Source organism: Marmota flaviventris, chromosome 3 (assembly GCF_047511675.1).
Source record: "Marmota flaviventris isolate mMarFla1 chromosome 3, mMarFla1.hap1, whole genome shotgun sequence".
NCBI lineage: Eukaryota > Metazoa > Chordata > Mammalia > Rodentia > Sciuridae > Marmota > Marmota flaviventris.
In genome coordinates, this window is record NC_092500.1 from 6,825,786 (window position 1) to 6,846,361 (window position 20,576).

General features: G+C 54.9%; 3 protein-coding genes across 8 annotated transcripts in view; 1 reads left to right on the forward strand and 2 right to left on the reverse strand.

Annotated features, from left to right (window-relative positions):
- Window positions 1-20,576, forward strand: part of LOC139705065 (cytochrome P450 2D17-like) — a 76,948-nt gene that overhangs the window by 37,526 nt on the left and 18,846 nt on the right. The gene's annotated exons all lie outside the window — the stretch shown is intronic.
- LOC139705151 (cytochrome P450 2D17-like) lies at window positions 208-14,410 on the reverse strand. 3 transcript variants are annotated; one of them, XM_071609426.1, is made up of 13 exons: window positions 11,412-11,546; window positions 10,817-10,958; window positions 10,601-10,726; window positions 5,209-5,326; window positions 4,552-4,801; window positions 3,492-3,663; window positions 3,086-3,238; window positions 2,834-2,994; window positions 2,236-2,412; window positions 1,917-2,058; window positions 1,529-1,716; window positions 933-1,074; window positions 208-842 (listed from the first exon to the last, which is right to left on the reverse strand). In XM_071609426.1, the coding sequence occupies exons 1-13, from the start codon at window positions 11,544-11,546 to the stop codon at window positions 664-666; spliced, it is 2,085 nt and encodes a 694-aa protein (XP_071465527.1). In that variant the 3' UTR covers window positions 208-663. The 3 variants fall into 3 exon arrangements, with proteins under 3 accessions (XP_071465527.1, XP_071465529.1, XP_071465528.1); XM_071609428.1 differs by lacking the exons at window positions 10,601-10,726; window positions 10,817-10,958; window positions 11,412-11,546 and adding an exon at window positions 14,353-14,410; XM_071609427.1 differs by lacking the exons at window positions 10,601-10,726; window positions 10,817-10,958; window positions 11,412-11,546 and adding an exon at window positions 5,777-5,919.
- LOC139705152 (cytochrome P450 2D4-like) lies at window positions 11,518-15,210 on the reverse strand. Of its 4 annotated transcripts, XM_071609431.1 has the most exons (8): window positions 15,010-15,210; window positions 14,353-14,602; window positions 13,293-13,464; window positions 12,912-13,064; window positions 12,661-12,821; window positions 12,069-12,245; window positions 11,884-11,933; window positions 11,518-11,599 (listed from the first exon to the last, which is right to left on the reverse strand). In XM_071609431.1, the coding sequence occupies exons 1-8, from the start codon at window positions 15,132-15,134 to the stop codon at window positions 11,578-11,580; spliced, it is 1,110 nt and encodes a 369-aa protein (XP_071465532.1). In that variant the 5' UTR covers window positions 15,135-15,210; the 3' UTR covers window positions 11,518-11,577. The 4 variants fall into 4 exon arrangements, with proteins under 4 accessions (XP_071465532.1, XP_071465533.1, XP_071465531.1 ...); XM_071609432.1 differs by lacking the exon at window positions 11,884-11,933 and having other exon boundaries at window positions 15,010-15,209; XM_071609430.1 differs by lacking the exon at window positions 11,518-11,599 and having other exon boundaries at window positions 11,851-11,933; window positions 12,078-12,245; window positions 15,010-15,208.

Here is a 20,576-nt window from a genome sequence, read left to right on the forward strand (position 1 = left end):
TAAAATTCTAGTGGGCAGAAGCTGTGGCTCAGTGGTAGAGCACCTCCTAGCAAGCTCCAGACACACTCAACACCTTAGCAAATTGATTTGTTCCTTTGTGTCACTACTAGGGACATGCTAGGAAAGTGCTCTGTCACTGAATCACATTCCCAGCTGCCTAGCAAACTGATTTTAATTATGTACCACAAAAGTATATGCTACAACAAATTGGATTTATTCCTGGGATTTATTCCGCGTGAAAATTCATCATGGTAAACACACATGAACAGGCCAAAAGAAAAAATCCACATGATTATCAATGGGAAAAAATATCTGACAAGATTCCAAAAAGATTCATGATAAGAATATTCATCAAGCCAGACATGGTGGTGCATACCTATAACTGCATTTACTCAAGAGGCTGAAAGAGTGCTGGGGATGTGGCTCAGTGGCTAAGTGCCCCTGGGATCAATCCCTGGTAAAAAAGGGAGATTTAAAAAAAAGGGGGGGAATGATTCAACAAAGTAGCAGGATAAAAAGAAGCCGGGGACGAGGGTTGGCTTCGGACATGAGGCTGAGGACCCAACAGAGCCAGGGGCATCTCAGAACAAAGTGGCATTGACAAGACTGGTTTATTGAACATCAGAGCCCTGTCTGGGGGCAGGGTTGGGGTCTGAACCTCCTCTATCGGGGATCAGCACACAGTTGATAGGGGGTTGGGGTCACTATGGTACCAAACACGGCAGAGTCACTGGGCCGGGCTTGTCCAGGGGGCACCGAGAAGCTAAAGCGCTGCAGGAGGCAGGTGAAGAAGAGGAAGAGCTCCATGCGGGCCAAGGGCTCCCCGAGGCACACACGGCGGCCTGTGAGGGGGACTCGGGCTCAGTCAGCCTGTCCCTGACTTCCACCCCTCCAAGGAACCCTGGGGAGGGACAGGGAGGCCCCACAGGCACCTGCTGAGAAAGGCATGAAGGCTTCCCGCTTCACAAAGTGGCCCTGGGCATCCAGGAAGTGTCCAGGGTGAAAGCGGAGGGGCTTCTCCCAGACAGTCTCATCCTTCAGCACAGACGACAGGTTGGTGATGAGCGTCGTCCCCTGGAGGAGATGCCTGCCATGAGCAGGGACTGGGAGGGGGATGTCAGGACCTGACCACTGAACCAGGCTGGGCAGACTCTAGTTGGTCCACACTGAACCCTTGGAAGCAACCCTCAGAGCCAAAGATTCTCAGCATCCTCGTGGACATGATGGCAGGGCCAGGTGACAAGGGCCCTGTTGACACCCATACTAACCTCTGTCCCCGAGCACTGCAGTTGCTACGACAATCTGAGGCACGTTTTAATCTACTTCCCCCAACAACCTGGGCTCTGTGGTTCTGCGCTGGCCTGGCGGCTTCTCTGCTTCCCAGACCCACTCAGGCTGGGCCAGGTGGAGCCAGGGGAACTGGGAATCAGGGGAACTAGATGACAGTCCTCCTTCCCCTGGCAGTGTCCATGCTGGGACCACTAGCTTATTGGTCACTCGGAGCTTGGGAAGAGGGCCCCAGGCCTACCTTGGGGATGAAGAAGCCCTGCAACTCAATGTCACGGGTTGTCAAGTGAGGCACACCTAGAGGGACAAGGTCTCCAAAACGCTGCACCTCGTGAATCACAGCCATGGTGAAGGGCATGCGGGCCTGGTCCCCCATCTCTGGCTGCCGCACCTGCCCTATCACTTCATCAATCTCCTGTTGGACGCGGCCTGGACAGACAAGCAACCCCCCAGTATGTCAGCACCCAGGGGCCTGCACCCTTACCCTCTCCTATCTCAGGGCCGTGTCCAGGTTAGCAGGATATCAGGCTTATTGGGGACTGGGTGAGTTTATGCTTGGAGACACAGATGTCCCACTTAAAATGAGGGGACCTTTGGTCTCCAACCTCTCCCTCCCCATCCCAGCTCACGCTGCACATCCGGGTGCAGGATCATGAGCAGGAGGGCCCAGGCCAGCGTGGTCGAGGTGGTCACCATCCCTGCGGTGAACAGGTCAAGCACCACGATGCGCAGGTTCTCATCATTGAAACTGCTCTCAGGGTTCCCCTTGGCCTGTGCAGAGGCAGACACAGTGGGCTCAGGGGCCGAGGAAGAAAGTCACCAAATGACCTCCCAGTCTACACCCATCAGACCAGGTGCTGGGTCACTGGGCCCCATATTGCCCATTCTCGGGCCTCACAGGACCCTCAGCCCACGTCCCCTAGCCCGTCTCAGGCAGCCCCACCTCACCTTCTCCACCTCTGCCAGGAAGGCGTCAGTCAGGTCTCTTGGTGGCTGGTCTGGGTCCCAGGTCATCCTGTGCTCCTCCAACAGCTCATCCACCATATCCATGAAAGCCTTCTGTGCACGGAAGACCCAGCCAGGCAGCCCTGGGATGCGCAGGAGCACTGGGACCACATTCAGCACCTGTGACAGCCACAGAGGGGACCTGGGTCCTTCCTGTACTCCTTATTCACCTGGACCACACTCAGGTCCCAGCCTCCTCCAGGGTGGACCCAGGCCTGCCTGTCCCACCCAGTGACCAGCTCCCTCCCCAGAGCCAGCCTCCAAGCTCTCTGCTGGCCTGGGCTGCCAGAAGGAGCAGCACACCATGGGAATCTCCAGCTTGTGTGTTAGCTGGACAGCGGGCACCGGCTCATTTTCCTCTCCTGGAGCCCTCTGACCCTGGCCCACCTGTCCTGCTACTGTTTGAGATGTGCTCACCTGCAGGCCTTCTCTCTTACAGTGTCCTCTCCAGGATGCCCTCTCCCATCACTCCTGAATGCTAACCCTGCTCGGAATCTTGGTTGCACAGAATTGTCCCTGGATAGTCCCCTGAACTCCTCACCATGGGCACAAAGCCAGAATCCTCCTTCAGCATGTCCTCCAGAAGGTCCAGCATCTTGGCCAAGCGCTGGTCATCATACTTGAAGCGGCGGGCATAGATGAGGGAGGAGATCACGTTGCACACTGCTCTCTTCAGCAGGGACATGGGGCTAAAGGGGCATCCTGGGAGGGGGGCAGGCCAGTCAAGAGTGTGGCCCCTGCCTCCCAGGCCTGCCCATCTCATCTCCTCTGTGTCCCTCATCCCATCACCTACCGGCCTTGTTGGCAAAGGCTGTACAGAGGCAGCTGGCCTCCTCGGTCACCCACCGCTCCAGGGACTTCTTGCCCAGGCCTAAGTTGCGCATCGTCGACACAGAGAAGCGCCGCTGCTCGCGCCAGGCAGGTCCATAACTTGCCAGGATCACCCCTGAGAATGGCAGGGACAGCTTCTAAGCCCGAACCTGTCTATACCCTTCTCCTTCCATGATGTCATAGGATCCCTCTTCTACTCAGTTGGGACATATGCATCTCTGGCTTTTCTCTACCCAGGCCCGTGTTTCCACCCCTGAGTGGACACATGGGCCTGGGTAGAGTGAAGTCACTCATCCCTATTTCCAGGTATCAGCCACCCACACCAATCCATCCCCCAGTTTTCCATTTCTGCGGCTGCTGAAATTTGCCTTGAGACCGTGGTCCGAAGCCCAGGTGGTCATACATGGACATCCACGGGCGGTCGGAGGTGTACTCGCTGTGGTTCACCAGCGCCTCCCGCACAGCGGCCAGCCCATTGAGCACAATGACAGGCTTCCAGGCCAGCTGCAGGCTGAACACGTCACCAAAGCGGAACCTCATCTGTAGGCAAAAGGGCCACGTATTTGTCCAGCTGAACTCCCTGCTGGGCTGCAGACCTTCGCCTCACCACAAAAGACCCAGGGACTCTGCAGTGTACCTACTCCGGGAAGAGACCTGGTATTGACATGTGGGAACATGGGGTTGGGAGTCACACCCTGTAAAGTGGACTAACTCAGTTTGTATTCAACTTTCTGGATCCACAGCTATGACCTTGCCAATCAGGATATTGTCAATCGGGACAATAGTGCTCCACTGTACAGAGCAGGAGACAGGGTCACACAGGTGAGCAGTGAGATGTAAGAGCCACAGAAGAAAATTTGAAGTGGATCTGTCAATCTGTGTCCACTTCAGTTGCTGAATGATGTTGCTACTCAGGACCCTGGCCCCTCCCCATCCCGACGACCTTTCCCTCTGATGGAATCACAAGGGACTGGGGCCTACACAATTTATACCTGTCCACCTGGATCCCAAACCCAGTGCCAATCCAGTCCCAACTCCTGGCCTTTGTCCTCTCACACCTTTGCCCTTGGAAAGTTGAAAGTGTCCCCGAGCTCTGCCGTGCCCTCTCCCAGGACGCCTCTCAGCCTGCTTCCTTTCACTGCACAACTCCTGGTCCACCTTGGCTTCACTCTCAACCCATCTCTTTTTGTCCTGGGTTCCCTCCACTGTGATCCACCAGACACTCCCTGACCCTGGGTGTTGGAGGGTACTGGGGATTAATCCCAGGGGCACTTAACCACTGAGTTACATTCTCAGCCCTTTCTATTGTTTATTTTGATGGAAGCTCTCACTACATTGCTCAGTCTACCTGGAACTTGCAATCCTCCTGCCTCAGCTACCTGAGATGCTGGGATCACAGGTGTGCACCACCAAACCTGGCTCCTTTACCTTTTGGAAGGAGCTGGGCATGTTCTGGAAGTCAATCTGCAGCAGGTTGCCCAGCCCGGGCAGTGGCAGGGGGCCTGGTGGGTAGCGTGCAGCCCAGCGTTGGCGCCGGTGCATCAGGTCCACCAGGAGCAGGAAGACGGCCACGGCCACACTCAGGGCCCACAGTGCGTCCCCGGTGAGCAGCCCCATGGCTGCCGTGCTGTCCACGAGCTCCTCTGGCACACCCGGCTCTCCTGGCCACTCCAGGTACCTGGGGCCAGGGAGGAGAGTCTTGTTACACCCTGGGCACTTGACTGCCTGGGCCCTTCCCTTATAAAGGAGCTGAGGCTGCCCTTCGCCCTCTGCCTGGAGCCAACACACTCTGTTGACTGTGCAGGCAGAGAGTGCAGGGAGGGGCCAGGGCAGGGGCAGCCTCCCAGGCTCTTGGCCCTCCTGCCCTCTCCACGTGACACCCAGGGGAGGGCATGGAGATAGGGAATCGCCCCCGTCCCTGCACCTTACTCTCTGAAGGAGGCCCAGGCTCATCACAGCACCAAGGTGTGCCTTGAGTGCCCTCCGCACCTCACAGGGCCCCCTCTCTGACGTGGCCACGCCTGCCCCTGAGCACTGCCCCTCCTTCCTTGCCTCCCCTCCCTCTCCTCAGGGCCTTCAACTCACACTTGCCATGCACACCAGCCTGGGTCCTCCATGTGTGGTGGCATAGGAGAGTCTACAATCAGGGTCTCATCCTTTCTGCTGCCCCCATTATGGTCTGGATGTGAGGTGTCCCCAGAAGCTGACATGTGAGACAATGCAAGAAGGTTCTGAGTCTTAACCCAATCAGTGAATTATTCCCCCATATGGATTAATAGACTGGTAATTGAAGAGGCAGGGTGTGGCTGGAGGAGGTGGGAATCGGGGCACAGCTTTGGGGTGTACAGTTGTATCTGGGGAGTGGAGACCTCCTTCTCTGCTTCTGGATCACCATGAGCTGCTTCCCTCAGTTCCAGTCTCCCGCCATGATGCTCAGCCTCACCTCCAGCCCTGAGATATGCAGCTGGCCTTCTGTGGACTAAGACCTCTGAAACCGTGAGCCCTCAAATGAACCTTTTCCTCTACAGTCGTTCTACTTTTAGTCACAGCAGCGAAACAGCTGACTGAAATACCCCCGCCCCATTGCCCATGGCTGATGGCTCCCCCTAGGGCAGGCCTGCTCCCCGCAAGGCCCATTCCCTCTCAGACCAACCTGGCTTCAGAGGATGGCACCTTGGGTTGGACCTGAGACAAGGACCTTCCTCTAGATCCAGCCTGGCCTGAAAGGAACCTCCTCCCGGCACAGGGCCCCGGACACCAGGAGTAATCAGAGACCAGGAAGGAGCCCCATCATGCCTGCTAGGGACAGAGAGGCTCAGTGAGATGGCTGCCCCATGGACTCCCATCAGGCCTTCGAGGGAACTTCTGGCACCTGATGACTGAGCCCTGGTGTCAACCCTAACACAGATCTTCCGGCCCTCCCTGATTTCTCCACCTTTTGTGGTTTCACCTATGAAGTTTGGTCAGAGAGGTGATGGTGCTGGCAGAGTCCCCAAACAGAAACACACATACACAAGAAGCTGACTGAAATCAAAGCAGCTAAACCCAAAGAAGCCCCACAGACCCAGAGCATCGCATACTGGAAACACAGAGCCACAGAGAGACTTGTCCTCACTGCTTCACAGCCCACGGATTCCTTCAACCAATAAATCCACCCTGCTGCTGTGTGTCAGGCACCGTCCTAGGTGCCGACGATGGGGGACTTTGATCCTAATAAGGCTGATATTTTGGGGATAGGGGCCATAAAACACCAAAATCTGTAAAACATTGAGCATGTGGCACTCGGGGCGCATGGAGAAGCCCCCACACAGGAGGCTGCAGAGCTGGGGGTGCTGCAGAGCTGGAGGCCCGGGCTGGGAACGTTCCACACAGTCTAACCAGGATGAGCAGGTGACCAGCTGCGTGCACTGTACAGAGGAGGTCAGTCGCGGCTCCCTGAGGCCCGGGTCCCCGAGGCCCAGGGCAGTGGGGACACAGGGAATCCTGTGGGGACTCTGAACTGCGGGGTCTGGGCAACCAGGTGGTCCATGACTCTCCACCTTCCGCTTCTGAGTGCCAACAGGAGTCCCCCAACCCCGACAGCAAACAGGTGACAGCTACAGTAGGGCCTGGAGACCTGCCTGCTGCCTCCCGCGCCTCTGGCCAGCTGCGCTGGGCATAGGAGTCTGGTACCATGGGCTACTGTGGACAAGTGCAGGGCCCCACCAGGCAGAGCACCCAGGTGCCACCTAAGTCTGCGCACTGCGAAGCCCACTGGGGCGAGAGCCACACTGGCCGCGACCCTTGCCCACTGTCGCAGCCTGAGATCCAACGAGGAGTGGCACCCAGTACCTGGAGGAGACCTGGGGCCAGGTCCCAAGGAGCTGAGAAAGTGCTGCCTGGATGGGAGGAGCCGCCTGGAGTTGACGCCAGGGTGCACACTCTCCTCTGCATGTGCACAGCCCTCGAGGGCTTGAGGTTCACATTGGAGTCCACCTATGCGCCCAGGGACCTGGGACTTGCAGACCACCCATGCGCCCAGAGGATTCAGGAACTTGTAGTTCACACTGTGGCTACAGACCCCAGGGTCTAGTAGTCCAATCCATTCCCCCAGGGACCTGGGACCTGGTGGCCACCTCTTCCTTGTACTATGCCTTTGTACACAAGTGTACCCGGGGCTCTTTGTAGGACAAGGCACCCTCAATAGCACTATGCCCAGAGTAGGTGTTAAGTGGACAAGTTGAAAAGCAGTGAAGACGCGACTCCTCACATACCAGAAACCTAAAAGAGAGCCACAGTTTTTCATCAGAGGTTGCCAGAACCAAAGACACACTATCACAGGTTACAGGCCTGAAAGAAAATAGACTGTCAACTGGACTATGTGGCAAAACCATCCATTACAAATGAAGACGAAATGGAGACATTTCCAGGTCAGCACTGAGGGGCTTCATGACCAGTGGACCTGCCTGACAAGAGGCCGGGGGAACTCTCCAGGCTGAAACGGAGTTACACTGGACAGGAACTCAGCTCACAGACACAATCACAACCTGAGGAGTAACAGCAAGTCAATATAACCTCAGCAGGGGGCTCACTGGCAGACCCAGCCTAATTCCCTCTTCAGATCAGGAGCCATGTTGTCAAAAGTTATAAAAGATTCATTTCTGTTTTCTGTAAAATATTAGGATTTCTGTTTCACCTGACCATATTTTGATGTTTTAAACTTGCTTGGAATGCCTGCCTTTGCCTTGAACTCACCCATGCCTGGTTTTCCCTGACCAGATAACAACCTCTCTGAAACCCTAAGGGCGCCGCATAAATTCTAATGTTGTGATCTAAATGTTCTCCTTAAGTGCTGAACTACTTAGACCATTAACTTACTACCTGCCTTTGTGTTATGCTTGTCAAAATCCTGTTATCTGTAAGTTTTCATGACACCCTCCCCCTTTTGCAACTTTTTGTGCTATAAAACTGCGCTCCTAGAGAGCTGGAGTTCTCTAACCCAAGGATTTTGGAAGAAACAGTCCCAGCTGGTCGGAATTACAGCTTGCTTTAATTTGGCTTAAAATTGGAGTCTGTGGTCTTTTCTTTGTGTCGGGGTTTAACCATACAAGGCTTCTTTTATGTTCCCTATGGGATTTGAACCATCAATGTATACAAAAAGAATTATAATTCTGTGCTATTAGCACACAGTGTATGAATACTTAATGGGGAACGTGATGTAGTGGGGAAGGGCAGAGATATGTTGGATCAGAGTTTTCATACTATAGAAAGTAAGTTGTTAAAAGTAGGTTTTTGTGGGGCTGGGATTGTGGCTCAGCGGTAGAACGCTCACCTAGCACTGGCGGAACCCGGGTTTGATTCTCAGCACCACGTTAAAAAAAAGAAAAAGAAAGACATTGTGTTGTGTCCACCTACAAAAAAGATTCTCTCTCTCTCTCTCTCTCTATTTAAAAAAAAAAGGAGGTTTTTATAACTTAAGCATGTTGTCCTTATTCCTAATGTAAACAATGAGAAAATAATTTTGAAAAATCAAAGTGGTACACTAAAAATGTCAACTAAATGAAAAAATAATGGATTAATTAAGGGGAAATTTTTAATGTTTTTAGTTGTAGATGGATGTAATGTCTTTTTTTAATTCATTTATTTTTATGTGGTGCTGAGGATCAGATGGAGTGCGTCACATGTGCTAGACTCGCACACGCAATCTAGGAAAGAACTTTAAATGGTAGAGCCACGATGGGAAACAGCACAGTGGGCCTCAAAAATAGAAAGAGACTTGCCCTGTGAGCCAGAATTCCACTTCTGAACCTATGTCCACAGGAGCTGGAAGGAGGGTCTCACAGACACCGCTGTATACCCACCGTCACAGCTGCAGGTGGAGGCCAGTGTCCTCTGGCAGGTGAGTGGACCAAGAAAGCAGGGGACAGGAGCCCTTATCCACAGAGACCCACCCCAGGTCCCAGGAGATGCCTGAAGCTGCGCACGAGCCACGCTGCACACTGTGCTGCTGTCCCTACCCACTCGTGTCCACCAGGAGGGTTAATTTGTAGCCTGGGCACTGCAGGGACGATAACACGGCTGACCTGGGAGCTGGCCAGCAGCGCCTTGCAGTAAGGGTCTGTGGGCGGGGTCCCTCTCTCTCTCAGATCCGTGGCCCTCTCCAACCTCTGCTCTGCTGCTGAGGGGAGACGCTGCCATGCCCAGGTGGGGAGCTGAACTGGGGGGAGGATGTCAGCATGAGACGTGATCAGAACGAGAGGTGTCCTCATGCTACCCAGAAGGCCGTGATATTTTATATGGATAAATTCTTTTCTCCTCGAATTTCCCATTTAAAAAGTTGCCAACTGCTGACCACTGGTACCTGACACCCAAAAAAGCCAAACCACAGCAAGGGGCACTGCAGTGTGCCCACAGGATGAGATGTCATTCTGCCCTCAACATGGGGTGCTGATCCCAGCTACCACCTGGATGAATTTAAGGACATTAGGGATATAAGTGAAACACGACGAAGAGTGCATGAACCCACTGTGTGAGTCACGTTCACAGGGCGAGAAAGAAGGCTGCAGACCCTGTGGGGCGGGGAGAGGGGTAGCTGCAGGAGCGCAGAGTCTCGGTGTGTAGGGTGGAGTCGGACAGACGCCAGAGTGATGTTTTCCACCCTGGTCATGTTCTAATACCACTGAGCTGCACACTTAAACGAGTTCAGAGAGTATGTTTCAGGCACAAGTCTCTCCACAAAACAAACACAGACGCTCACACAGAGCCAAGTGGCCCTTGGAGGACAGTTGCTCAGCAGGCCTGGGGATTCCATCCCACATTCTCAACAAACCCCTAACTCCTGTCGGGCTGCAGGAGACCGTCCCTAAGGCCTGGGCACATCCTTCTTGGCAAGCGCCTCTGTATATCTGAGGCCCTTTACACCAGGGATGGGATCTGGGTGGGGGCGTTGGGCCATCTCCTCTGGCCTGGGAGGGGACAGGAAGTGAGTTGTGGCAGCTGGTCACGGGGCAGCTCCACCCCACTTGACCAACCCCAAGAAAAACCCTGGACACAGAGGCTTGGTCAAACTTCCCTGGGGAGCAGGTCCCACTCCCTGTGTCACACCATCTGCCAGGCAGCCAGGGACAGCACTGATTCCTGGCAGAAACCTGTTCACTTGTCCCCTACCTGAGACCCACAGAGTCCAGACTTCTGCATGCAGTTGGCCACCAACCCAGAAGCCAGTGAAGGATCTCTGTGGGTGTCATGGACCCAGATGTCACCTGCTGAGCACCAGGATACCCATTTCTCACATGTACCAAGGGGTCCAGTCAGGAAGAATGGGGCAGAGGGCGACAGCTGGCTTCAGACAGAGCCAGGGGCATCTCAGAACAAAGTGACAGTGACAAGACTGGTTTATTGAACATCAAAGCCCTGTCTGGGGGCAGAGTTGGAGTCTGCTATCTCCTCTATCGGGGCTCAGCACACAGTTGGTAGGGGGATGGGGTCACTACGCTACCAAACACGGCAGAGTCACTGGGCCGGGCTTGTCCAGGGGGCACCGAGAAGCGAAAGCGCTGCAGGAGGCAGGTGAAGAGGAAGAGCTCCATGCGGGCCAGGGGCTCCCCGAGGAACACACGACGGCCTGTGAGGGGGACTCGGGCTCAGTCAGCCTGTCCCTGGCCTCCACCCCTCCAAGGAGCCCTGGGGAGGGACAGGGAGGCCCCACAGGCACCTGCTGAGAAAGGCATGAAGGCCTCCCGCTTCACAAAGTGGCCCTGGGCATCCAGGAAGTGTCCAGGGTGAAAGAGGAGGGGCTTCTCCCAGACAGTCTCATCCTTCAGCACAGACGACAGGTTGGTGATGAGCATCGTCCCCTGGAGGAGATGCCTGCCATGAGCAGGGACTGGGAGAGGGATGTCAGGACCTGACCACTGAACCAGGCTGGGCAGACTCTAGTTGGTCCACACTGAACCCTTGGAAGTAACCCTCAGAGCCAAAGATTCTCAGCATCCTTGTGGACATGATGGCAGGGCCAGGTGACAAGGGCCCTGTTGACACCCATACTAACCTCTGTCCCAGAGCACTGCAGTTGCTACGACAATCTGAGGCACGTTTTAATCTACTTCCCCCAACAACCTGGGCTCTGTGGTTCTGCGCTGGCCTGGCGGCTTCTCTGCTTCCCAGACCCACTCAGGCTGGGCCAGGTGGAGCCAGGGGAACTGGGAATCAGGGGAACTAGATGACAGTCCTCCTTCCCCTGGCAGTGTCCATGCTGGGGCCACTAGCTAATTGGTCACTCAGAGCTTGGGAGAAGGGCCCAGGCCTACCTTAGGGATGACGAAGCCCTGCAACTCAATGTCACGGGTTGTCAAGTGAGGCACACCTAGAGGGACAAGGTCTCCAAAACGCTGCACCTCGTGAATCACAGCCATGGTGAAGGGCATGCGGGCCTGGTCCCCCATCTCTGGCTGCCGCACCTGCCCTATCACTTCATCAATCTCCTGTTGGACGCGGCCTGGACAGACAAGCAACCCCCCAGTATATCAGCACCCAGGGGCCTGCACCCTTACCCTCTTCTATCTCAGGGCTGTGTCCAGGTTAGCAGGATATCAGGCTTATTGGGTACTGGGTGAGTTTATGCTTAGACAAGAGTCCCACTTAAAATGAGGGGACCTTTTGTCTCTAAACTCTCCCTCCCCATCCCAGCTCACGCTGCACATTCAGGTGCAGAATCATGAGCAGGAGGGCCTAGGCCAGCATTGAGGTGGTCACCATCCCTGCAGTGAACAAATCAAGCACCATGATGCGCAGGTTCTCATCATTGAAGCTGCTCTCAAGGTTCCCCTGGCCTGGGTCAGGCAAAGAAGACAACACAGGAACAAGGAAGTCACTGGGTGATGCACAAGTCCCACCTTGCCTGGCCTCAGGCCTCACAGGACCCTCAGCCCACGTCCCCTAGCCCGTCTCAGGCAGCCCCACCTCACCTTCCCCACCTCTGCCAGGAAGGCATCAGTCAGGTCTCGCGGTGGCTGGGCTGGGTCCCAGGTCATCCTGTGCTCCTCCAACAGCTCATCCACCATGGCCTTGAAGGCCTTCTGTGCAGGGAAGACCCAGCCAGGCAGCCCTGGGATGCGCAGGAGCACTGGGACCACATTCAGCACCTGTGACAGCGACAGCGGGGACCTGGGTCCTTCTTGTGCTCCTCACTCTCCTCAGCCACACTCAGGTCCCAGCCTCCTCCAGGGTGGACCCAGGCCTGCCTGTCCCACCCAGTGACCAGCTCACTCCCCAGAGCCAGCCTCCAAGCTCTCTGCTGGCCTAGGCTGCCAGAAGGAGCAGCCCACCATGGGAATCTCCAGCTTGTGTGTTAGCTGGACAGCGGGCACCGGCTCATTTTCCTCTCCTGGAGCCCTCTGACCCTGGCCCACCTGTCCTGTTTGAGATGTGCTCAATTCCGGGCCTTCCCTCTTACAGTGTCCTTTCTAGAATGCCCTCTCCCATTGCCCCTGCATGCTAACCCTGCTCGGAGTCTTGGTTGCACAGAATTGGCCCTGGAGAGTACCCTAAACTCCTCACCATGGGCACAAAGCCAGAATCCTCTTTCACTGTGTCATCCAGAAGGACAAGTATCTTGGCCAAGTGTTGGTCATCATACTCAAAGCGTCGGGCATAGATGAGGGAGGAGATCACATTGCACACTGTTCTCTTCAGCAGGGACATGGGGTTAAAGGGGTTTCCTGGGTGGGGCCAGGCCAATCAGGATGTGGCTCCTGCCACCCAGGTCTACCCATCTCATCCCCTTCCATGCCCCTCAGCCCATCACCCACCAGTCTTTTTGGCAAAGGCTGTACAGAGGCAGCTGGCCTCCTTGGTCATCCACTGCTCCAGGGACTTCTTGCCCAGGCCAAAGTTGCGCATCGTCGACACAGAGAAGCGCCGCTGCTCACGCCAGGCATGTCCATAGGTTGCCATGATCACACCTGGGAATGTTGGGGACAGATTCTAAGCCTGACCCTGCCCTACCCTTCTCCTCCCCTGATGTCATAGGATTTCTCCTCTACTCAGGACACATGCATCTCTAGCTTTTCTCTGTAGGCCGGTGTGTCCATCCCTGTAGGTCCTGAAGTCACTGATCCCTATTTCCAGGTATCAGCCGCCCACACCAATCCATCCCCCAGTTTTCCATTTCTGTGGCTGCTGAAATTTGCCTTGAGACCGTGGTCCGAAGCCCAGGTGCTCATAGATGGGCCTCAACGGGCGGTCGGAGGTGTCCTCACTGTGGCTCACCAGGGCCTCCCGCACAGCGGCCAGCCCATTGAGCACAATGACAGGCTTCCAGACCAGCTGCAGGCTGAACATGTCACCAAAGCGGAACCTCATCTGCAGGCAAAAGGGCCACGTATTTGTCCAGCTGAACTCCCTGCTGGGCTGCAGACCTTCGCCTCACCACAAAAGACCCAGGGACTCTGCAGTGTGCCAACTCCGGGAAGAGACCTGGTATTGACATGTGGGAACATGGGGTTGGGAGTCACACCCTGTAAAGTGGACTAACTCAGTTTGTATTCAACTTTCTGGATCCACAGCTATGACCTTGCCAATCAGGATATTGTCAATCGGGACAATAGTGCTCCACTGTACAGAGCAGGAGACAGGGTCACACAGGTGAGCAGTGAGATGTAAGAGCCACAGAAGAAAATTTGAAGTGGATCTGTCAATCTGTGTCCACTTCAGTTGCTGAATGATGTTGCTACTCAGGACCCTGGCCCCTCCCCATCCCGACGACCTTTCCCTCTGATGGAATCACAAGGGACTGGGGCCTACACAATTTATACCTGTCCACCTGGATCCCAAACCCAGTGCCAATCCAGTCCCAACTCCTGGCCTTTGTCCTCTCACACCTTTGCCCTTGGAAAGTTGAAAGTGTCCCCGAGCTCTGCCGTGCCCTCTCCCAGGACGCCTCTCAGCCTGCTTCCTTTCACTGCACAACTCCTGGTCCACCTTGGCTTCACTCTCAACCCATCTCTTTTTGTCCTGGGTTCCCTCCACTGTGATCCACCAGACACTCCCTGACCCTGGGTGTTGGAGGGTACTGGGGATTAATCCCAGGGGCACTTAACCACTGAGTTACATTCTCAGCCCTTTCTATTGTTTATTTTGATGGAAGCTCTCACTACATTGCTCAGTCTACCTGGAACTTGCAATCCTCCTGCCTCAGCTACCTGAGATGCTGGGATCACAGGTGTGCACCACCAAACCTGGCTCCTTTACCTTTTGGAAGGAGCTGGGCATGTTCTGGAAGTCAATCTGCAGCAGGTTGCCCAGCCCGGGCAGTGGCAGGGGGCCTGGTGGGTAGCGTGCAGCCCAGCGTTGGCGCCGGTGCATCAGGTCCACCAGGAGCAGGAAGACGGCCACGGCCACACTCAGGGCCCACAGTGCGTCCCCGGTGAGCAGCCCCATGGCTGCCGTGCTGTCCACGAGCTCCTCTGGCACACCCGGCTCTCCTGGCCACTCCAGGTACCTGGGGCCAGGGAGGAGAGTCTTGTTACACCCTGGGCACTTGACTGCCTGGGCCCTTCCCTTATAAAGGAGCTGAGGCTGCCCTTCGCCCTCTGCCTGGAGCCAACACACTCTGTTGACTGTGCAGGCAGAGAGTGCAGGGAGGGGCCAGGGCAGGGGCAGCCTCCCAGGCCCTTGGCCCTCCTGCCCTCTCCAGGTGACACCCAGGGGAGGGCATGGAGATAGGGAATCGCCCCCGTCCCTGCACCTTACTCTCTGAAGGAGGCCCAGGCTCATCACAGCACCAAGGTGTGCCTTGAGTGCCCTCCGCACCTCACAGGGCCCCCTCTCTGACGTGGCCACGCCTGCCCCTGAGCACTGCCCCTCCTTCCTTGCCTCCCCTCCCTCTCCTCAGGGCCTTCAACTCACACTTGCCATGCACACCAGCCTGGGTCCTCCATGTGTGGTGGCATAGGAGAGTCTACAATCAGGGTCTCATCCTTTCTGCTGCCCCCATTATGGTCTGGATGTGAGGTGTCCCCAGAAGCTGACATGTGAGACAATGCAAGAAGGTTCTGAGTCTTAACCCAATCAGTGAATTATTCCCCCATATGGATTAATAGACTGGTAACTGAAGAGGCAGGGTGTGGCTGGAGGAGGTGGGAATCGGGGCACAGCTTTGGGGTGTACAGTTGTATCTGGGGAGTGGAGACCTCCTTCTCTGCTTCTGGATCACCATGAGCTGCTTCCCTCAGTTCCAGTCTCCCGCCATGATGCTCAGCCTCACCTCCAGCCCTGAGATATGCAGCTGGCCTTCTGTGGACTAAGACCTCTGAAACCGTGAGCCCTCAAATGAACCTTTTCCTCTACAGTCGTTCTACTTTTAGTCACAGCAGCGAAACAGCTGACTGAAATACCCCTGCCCCATTGCCCACGGCTGATGGCTCCCCCTAGGGCAGGCCTGCTCCCCGCAAGGCCCATTCCCTCTCAGACCAACCTGCCTTCAGAGGATGGCACCTTGGGTTGGACCTGAGACAAGGACCTTCCTCTAGATCCAGCCTGGCCTGAGAGGAACCTCCTCCCTGCACAGGGCCCCGGACACCAGGAGTAATCAGAGACCAGGGAAGGAGCCCCATCATGCCTTCTAGGGACAGAGAGGCTCAGTGAGATGGCTGCCCCATTGGCTCTCATCAGGGAACTTCTGGCACCTGATGACTGAGCCCTGGTGTTAATCCTAACATAGGTCTTCCAGCCTTTCCTGATTTCTCTAAGTTTTGTGGTGTCACCTATGAAGTTTGGTCAGAGAGGTGATGGCGCTGGCTAAGCAGCTGGCCTCTAGTGTGGGCATCCAGGCCAAGTGAGCCCCTGGGCAGTAGACAGCCCCTGAGCAGCTCTGGAGTGTTTAATTGCTGGTATAAGAGTATTAAGAGGGGATCTTTCAGAGTGACTGCATCACAGGACTTTGTCATGGTTGGATCACCGTTACTGCAGGAGTGGGCTAGTTTTTATAGGACTAGGTTTGTTATAAAATCAAGTACGGCCCACTTTCTCTCTGCCTCACGTGCTCACTTGCCCTTTGCCATGTTAGGCTCAGCATGAAGGCCCTCCCACAATCAGCTCCTTGCTCTGGGACCACCCATCTTCCAGAACCATGAGCTGAACAAAGTGCTACTGCTTATGAGTTACCCGATCTCTGCTACTTTGCTACCAAAGCAGAAAATGGATTCATACAGGAGAATCCATGGATTAACTATTTGTCCACAACCTGGATAGATGGAACAAGGAAGGAGACAGAAGGGCACTATTGTAGTAGTTAACAACCCCCAAAGGGAAGTGACATCAACAGGACGGTGGGGCAGAGAACCCGGGGATGGGCCCCTCCACTGATATAACCAGTAGACTGCAAAAGAGGATCGGGATCCACCATTTCAGAAGTCGGCCTCCTGCTGGGTCAGGACAGCAACCAAGGCAGCTCTGATAAAGGCGGAGGCTGTGGCTCTTTGCTAAGGGCAAAGTCTGTGCAAACACATCCAGTCCCCTGTTCTCATGCAGAGAATGGCCTGAGTTCTTGGACCACGTGGCTGGTACCAGGGTGGGTGAAGACCTTGCCCTCCACAAATGTGAGGCTGTGCTCTGACAGGGTGGCAGACACTGAAGGACCCACAGACCTCTGCCTGGGCTGGAGAGCTCCAGGCTCTAGTAGTTTCTTTCCCAGTAGCACCCATCAGGAGAGTCAGAGGTAGTAGTAGCTCGTTTTCCCTCTTAGGAGCCAGGCGTTTAAGGCCATCTTTGTGGGAAGGTGTGTGGAGCAGGCCTCGGTGCCCGATAGGCCAGGGTGCTGGCTGGTGTTCCTATGCTGCTCCTGCCTCGGCACCAACCGCAGTGGGGCCAGGAGTGTGACCTGCCTTCCCCCAGCTCCTCTCAACTCCTTGCCCGGCACTGCCAGCCTCACTGAGGGTGTGGACAGGAAAGCACTTGGTCCTGCTCTGAGATGGGCTCCCAGTTTTCATGAAGCACTGATACCCTGAAGAGGGGAGTGACACACCCCCAGCAAACGTCTCTAAAATAATCGGAGCAGAAAAAGGAGGCCCAGCCGCTGAGCCTGGAAGTATTCGAGCAGCTCTGCTTGCTGTGGATGGCGGCCTCTTCCTGACGCAGACGCTCTGGGTGCCCATGGTCGTGCTCAGAGGCCACAGCTCCTGGAGAGCGAGGCTGCCAACAAACTGGGAGAACTTGGGAGTTTTGAGAAAGAATTTTTACTTTGAATCCACATCTGCAACACGAAGAAACTGTATGGGGTTTGCTTTGCCCCTTTAAATATCAGAATCATTGTTTAAGGAAACAGTGGCGAGGGTCCCCTCCTGTCACTGTGAAATCAGCATTTGTACTGCTTCCCTTATCCGGAATTACAGTTTACAAAGGAAATGCTTCCATTTCCTATAAAATATAAACCTCAAAAGAAAAAGAATCATCTACAGTTCACTGACTGAACTCAGGGACAGTGGAGCAGAAAACTCAGCAACCTCAGTCAACAAGGAATACATGCTCTGCAGAAGTAGTTTTCACCAAGTCCTGAATGTGGGGTGGGGTGCTGTCTGTGGGGAGGCACGCCTGGCGCCCTGGGTACGATGCTCAGCACTGGGAGAGAAAAGGTCGCACACGGTCAGCTCCAGCCTTGATATAAAAATGAGCAATTTCTGGGGAAGGTAAGAATTTTATTTCCAGAGTTGTCAGGGCAAAGCCCTCCCAATGCCCAGGCGGGGGTGGAATCACAAAACAGAAAGAAACAGGAAAGTATGGCTGGTTCACAGAGGGGAAAAAATGTGATGGAAACCATCCCTGCAGAAATCTAGACACTGGAATTTTTCACAAGAATGTAAGTGTTAAAAGAATCCAAGGACAAAGGACTGAAGGGAAACGGAGGCAGGGTAATGTAGGAGAAAACAGAAAATGCCACCAAGGAAAACATGTAAAGAACCAAACAGAAAATACGTAGCTGACAGCTGTGCGGAAACTGGGTCTGATCCTCAGCACCACATAAAAACTTAAAAAAAGTCTTGTGTCCCTCTACAACTAAAAAATTAAAATAAAATAAAGAAATTATGGACCTGAAAAGTACAGTGAAGGAAACCAAAACCCAGTCAATGGGTTCCACTGCAGTGTGGGCATCTGCCAGGCTGCCCACATCTAAACACCACAGACTGGTGGCTTAAAGAACATGAATGTACTTTGTCACAATTCCAGAGGCTAAAAGTCCCAGACCAAGCTTCAGCAGGGGACGTTTCTGATAGGGTCTCTCTTCCTGGCTCACAGTCAGCTGCCTTCCTGTTGTGTTGTAATATGGCAAAGAATGCAGGGTGGGTGCGGGTCCAGCTCTGCTGTCTCTCCTTAGAAGCTAATCCTAGTGGATCTGGCCCCTCTTGTATGTCCTTGTTTACATGAACTGTCTCTGTAAAGGCCCTACCTCCAAACAGTCCACGGATGCACTTGTGGGGAGGGGCTACACAACCACGGACTCCATAACAAACCTTCTCTGACCAGGCACAAGAAGGGATCAATGAATTCAAGGTAAGACCCTGAAGCCATCCAGTATGAGGAGCAAAATGAAAACCTAAGTAGACCGGAAGGCCCTCAGGCTTCCAGTACAAGCACCACAGTGGACTCAGAGGAAGAGAGAACAGGAACAAGGATATGAAGAAAAAATGCTGAACATTTGTTCAGCAATCTGGCCCAAAACAGAAACACACGAAAGAAGCTCTGTGAAATCAAAGCAGCTAAACCCAAAGACACCCCCAGAGACCCGGGGCATCACATACTGGAAACACAGAGCCACAGAGAGACTTGTCCTCACTGCATCACAGCCCACGGATTCCTTCAACCAATAAATACCACGCTGCTGCTGTGTGTCAGGCACCGTCCTAGGCGCTGATGATGGGGAACTTCAGTCCTAATAAGGTTGATATTCTGGGGACAGAGGCCATAAAACACTGAACATTGAATATGCGGCACTCGGGGCGCGCGGAGAGGCCGCAACACAGTTGGCTGCGGGGGCTGCAGAGCTGGAGGCCGGGGCTGGGAACATTCCACACACTCTGACGGGGAAGAGCAGGTGATAAGCCGCGTGCACTGTGCAGAGGAGGTCAGGCAGAGTCAGGCGCGGGTCCCCGAGGCCCGGGGCCGCAGGGACAGAGGGGACGCACGAACTACGAGGCCTGGGCAACCAGGTGGGCCATGACTCTCAGCCTTCTGCTCTATGGGTGCCAACGCGGGTCCTCCGACCCTGACAGCAAACACGAGACAGCCACGGCGTGACACAGGAGACCTGGCTACCGCCTCCTGCTCCCACTCGCTCCTCTGGCCAGCTGGATCGGCAGGAGCGCGCAGCTTGGTGGGGGAGAGTCACACAGGCCGCGCCCCTCGCCCGCCCGCCGCAGCGGAGGTCTTGCCCTGGAGCGTCCCGGGCTGCGCCTCGCTGCTTCATCCGAGAGCAGCTCCCCATACCTGCAGGAGACGGGCGGCCTGGGCTGGCGGCGACGGGTGCAGCTGGCAGAGAGCAAGCGACGCGAGGGTGCGAAAACCTCCGCCTGCTCACAGGCCTGAGGTGCTTCTGGCCCTCGTTGACCCCGCTCCCTCCCAGAGGCCTCTGGGACTCGTAGTCTGCTCATTGCCCCGCCCCCGCCCAGAGGCTTCTGGGACTCGTAGTCTTCCCGTTACCCCGCCCCTGCCCCAGTTTACCCTGGGACTTGTAGTCCATGTGGAGTTCAGAGGTCCCAGGGACTTGGAGACCACCCTTGTGCCCAGAGGCTTCCACGCTCTGGCTACGGACCCCTGGTACTTGTCGTCCAATCTGTGCACCTAGTTACCTCTAGGACTTGGTGGCCAACTCTTCTACCAGAGGCCACAGGACTGGTACTATGCCTATGTGCACAGGTGTTCCTGGGCTCTTCGTAGGACAAGGCCCCCTCAGTGGCACTATGCCCACAGCTGGTATTAAGGGGACAAGTTGAAAAGCCATGAAGACGCAGCTCATCACATACCAGAAACCTAAATGAGAGCCACAGTTTTTCATCAGAGGTCGCCAGACCCAAAGACACACAATCACAGGTTACAAGCCTGAAAGAAAATAGACTGTCAACCGGAGTATGTGACAAAACCGTCCATTACAAAAGAAGATGAAATAAAGACATTTCCAGATAAACACTGAGGGAGTTCATTATTAGTGGGCCTTGTTAAGACAGAATGCGCAAAGAAATCTCCAGAGACAAACTCTCGTGTTCCGAAAACAAAGCTTATTGACAGGAAAAGCCTGCCAGGCTGCCCAGTTGAGTGGCACAGCAGACAGAGTTATCTTAATAGGGTTTTTAATGTCCTTTAACAAGGAGTAAGTGTTAGGTGCAGGGCAGGGTGAACTAAGTTGTCTGCAGGGCAGGCTGAATGAATGTTAGCTGCAGGATAACCCAGGCACTCAAACCCCACTGTCTGGTCCTTTATCACCT

Coding starts and splice junctions, on each gene's coding strand:
- LOC139705151 (XM_071609426.1), bottom strand. CDS start 11,546: ATGGGGGACCAGGCCCGCATGCCCTTCACCATGGCTGTGATTCACGAG. Junction 10,959..11,411: donor AGGGCTTCGTCATCCCTAAG/GTAGGCCTGGGC, acceptor CATCTCCTCCAG/GGGACGATGCTCATCACCAA. Junction 10,727..10,816: donor CTTCATGCCTTTCTCAGCAG/GTGCCTGTGGGG, acceptor TCCCCCTCACAG/GCCGTCGTGTGTTCCTCGGG.
- LOC139705152 (XM_071609429.1), bottom strand. CDS start 15,134: ATGTCAGCTTCTGGGGACACCTCACATCCAGACCATAATGGGGGCAGC. Junction 14,603..15,009: donor GGCTGGTGTGCATGGCAAGT/GTGAGTTGAAGG, acceptor CCCTGGCCCCAG/GTACCTGGAGTGGCCAGGAG. Junction 13,465..14,352: donor TGCCCAGCTCCTTCCAAAAG/GTAAAGGAGCCA, acceptor TTTTGCCTGCAG/ATGAGGTTCCGCTTTGGTGA.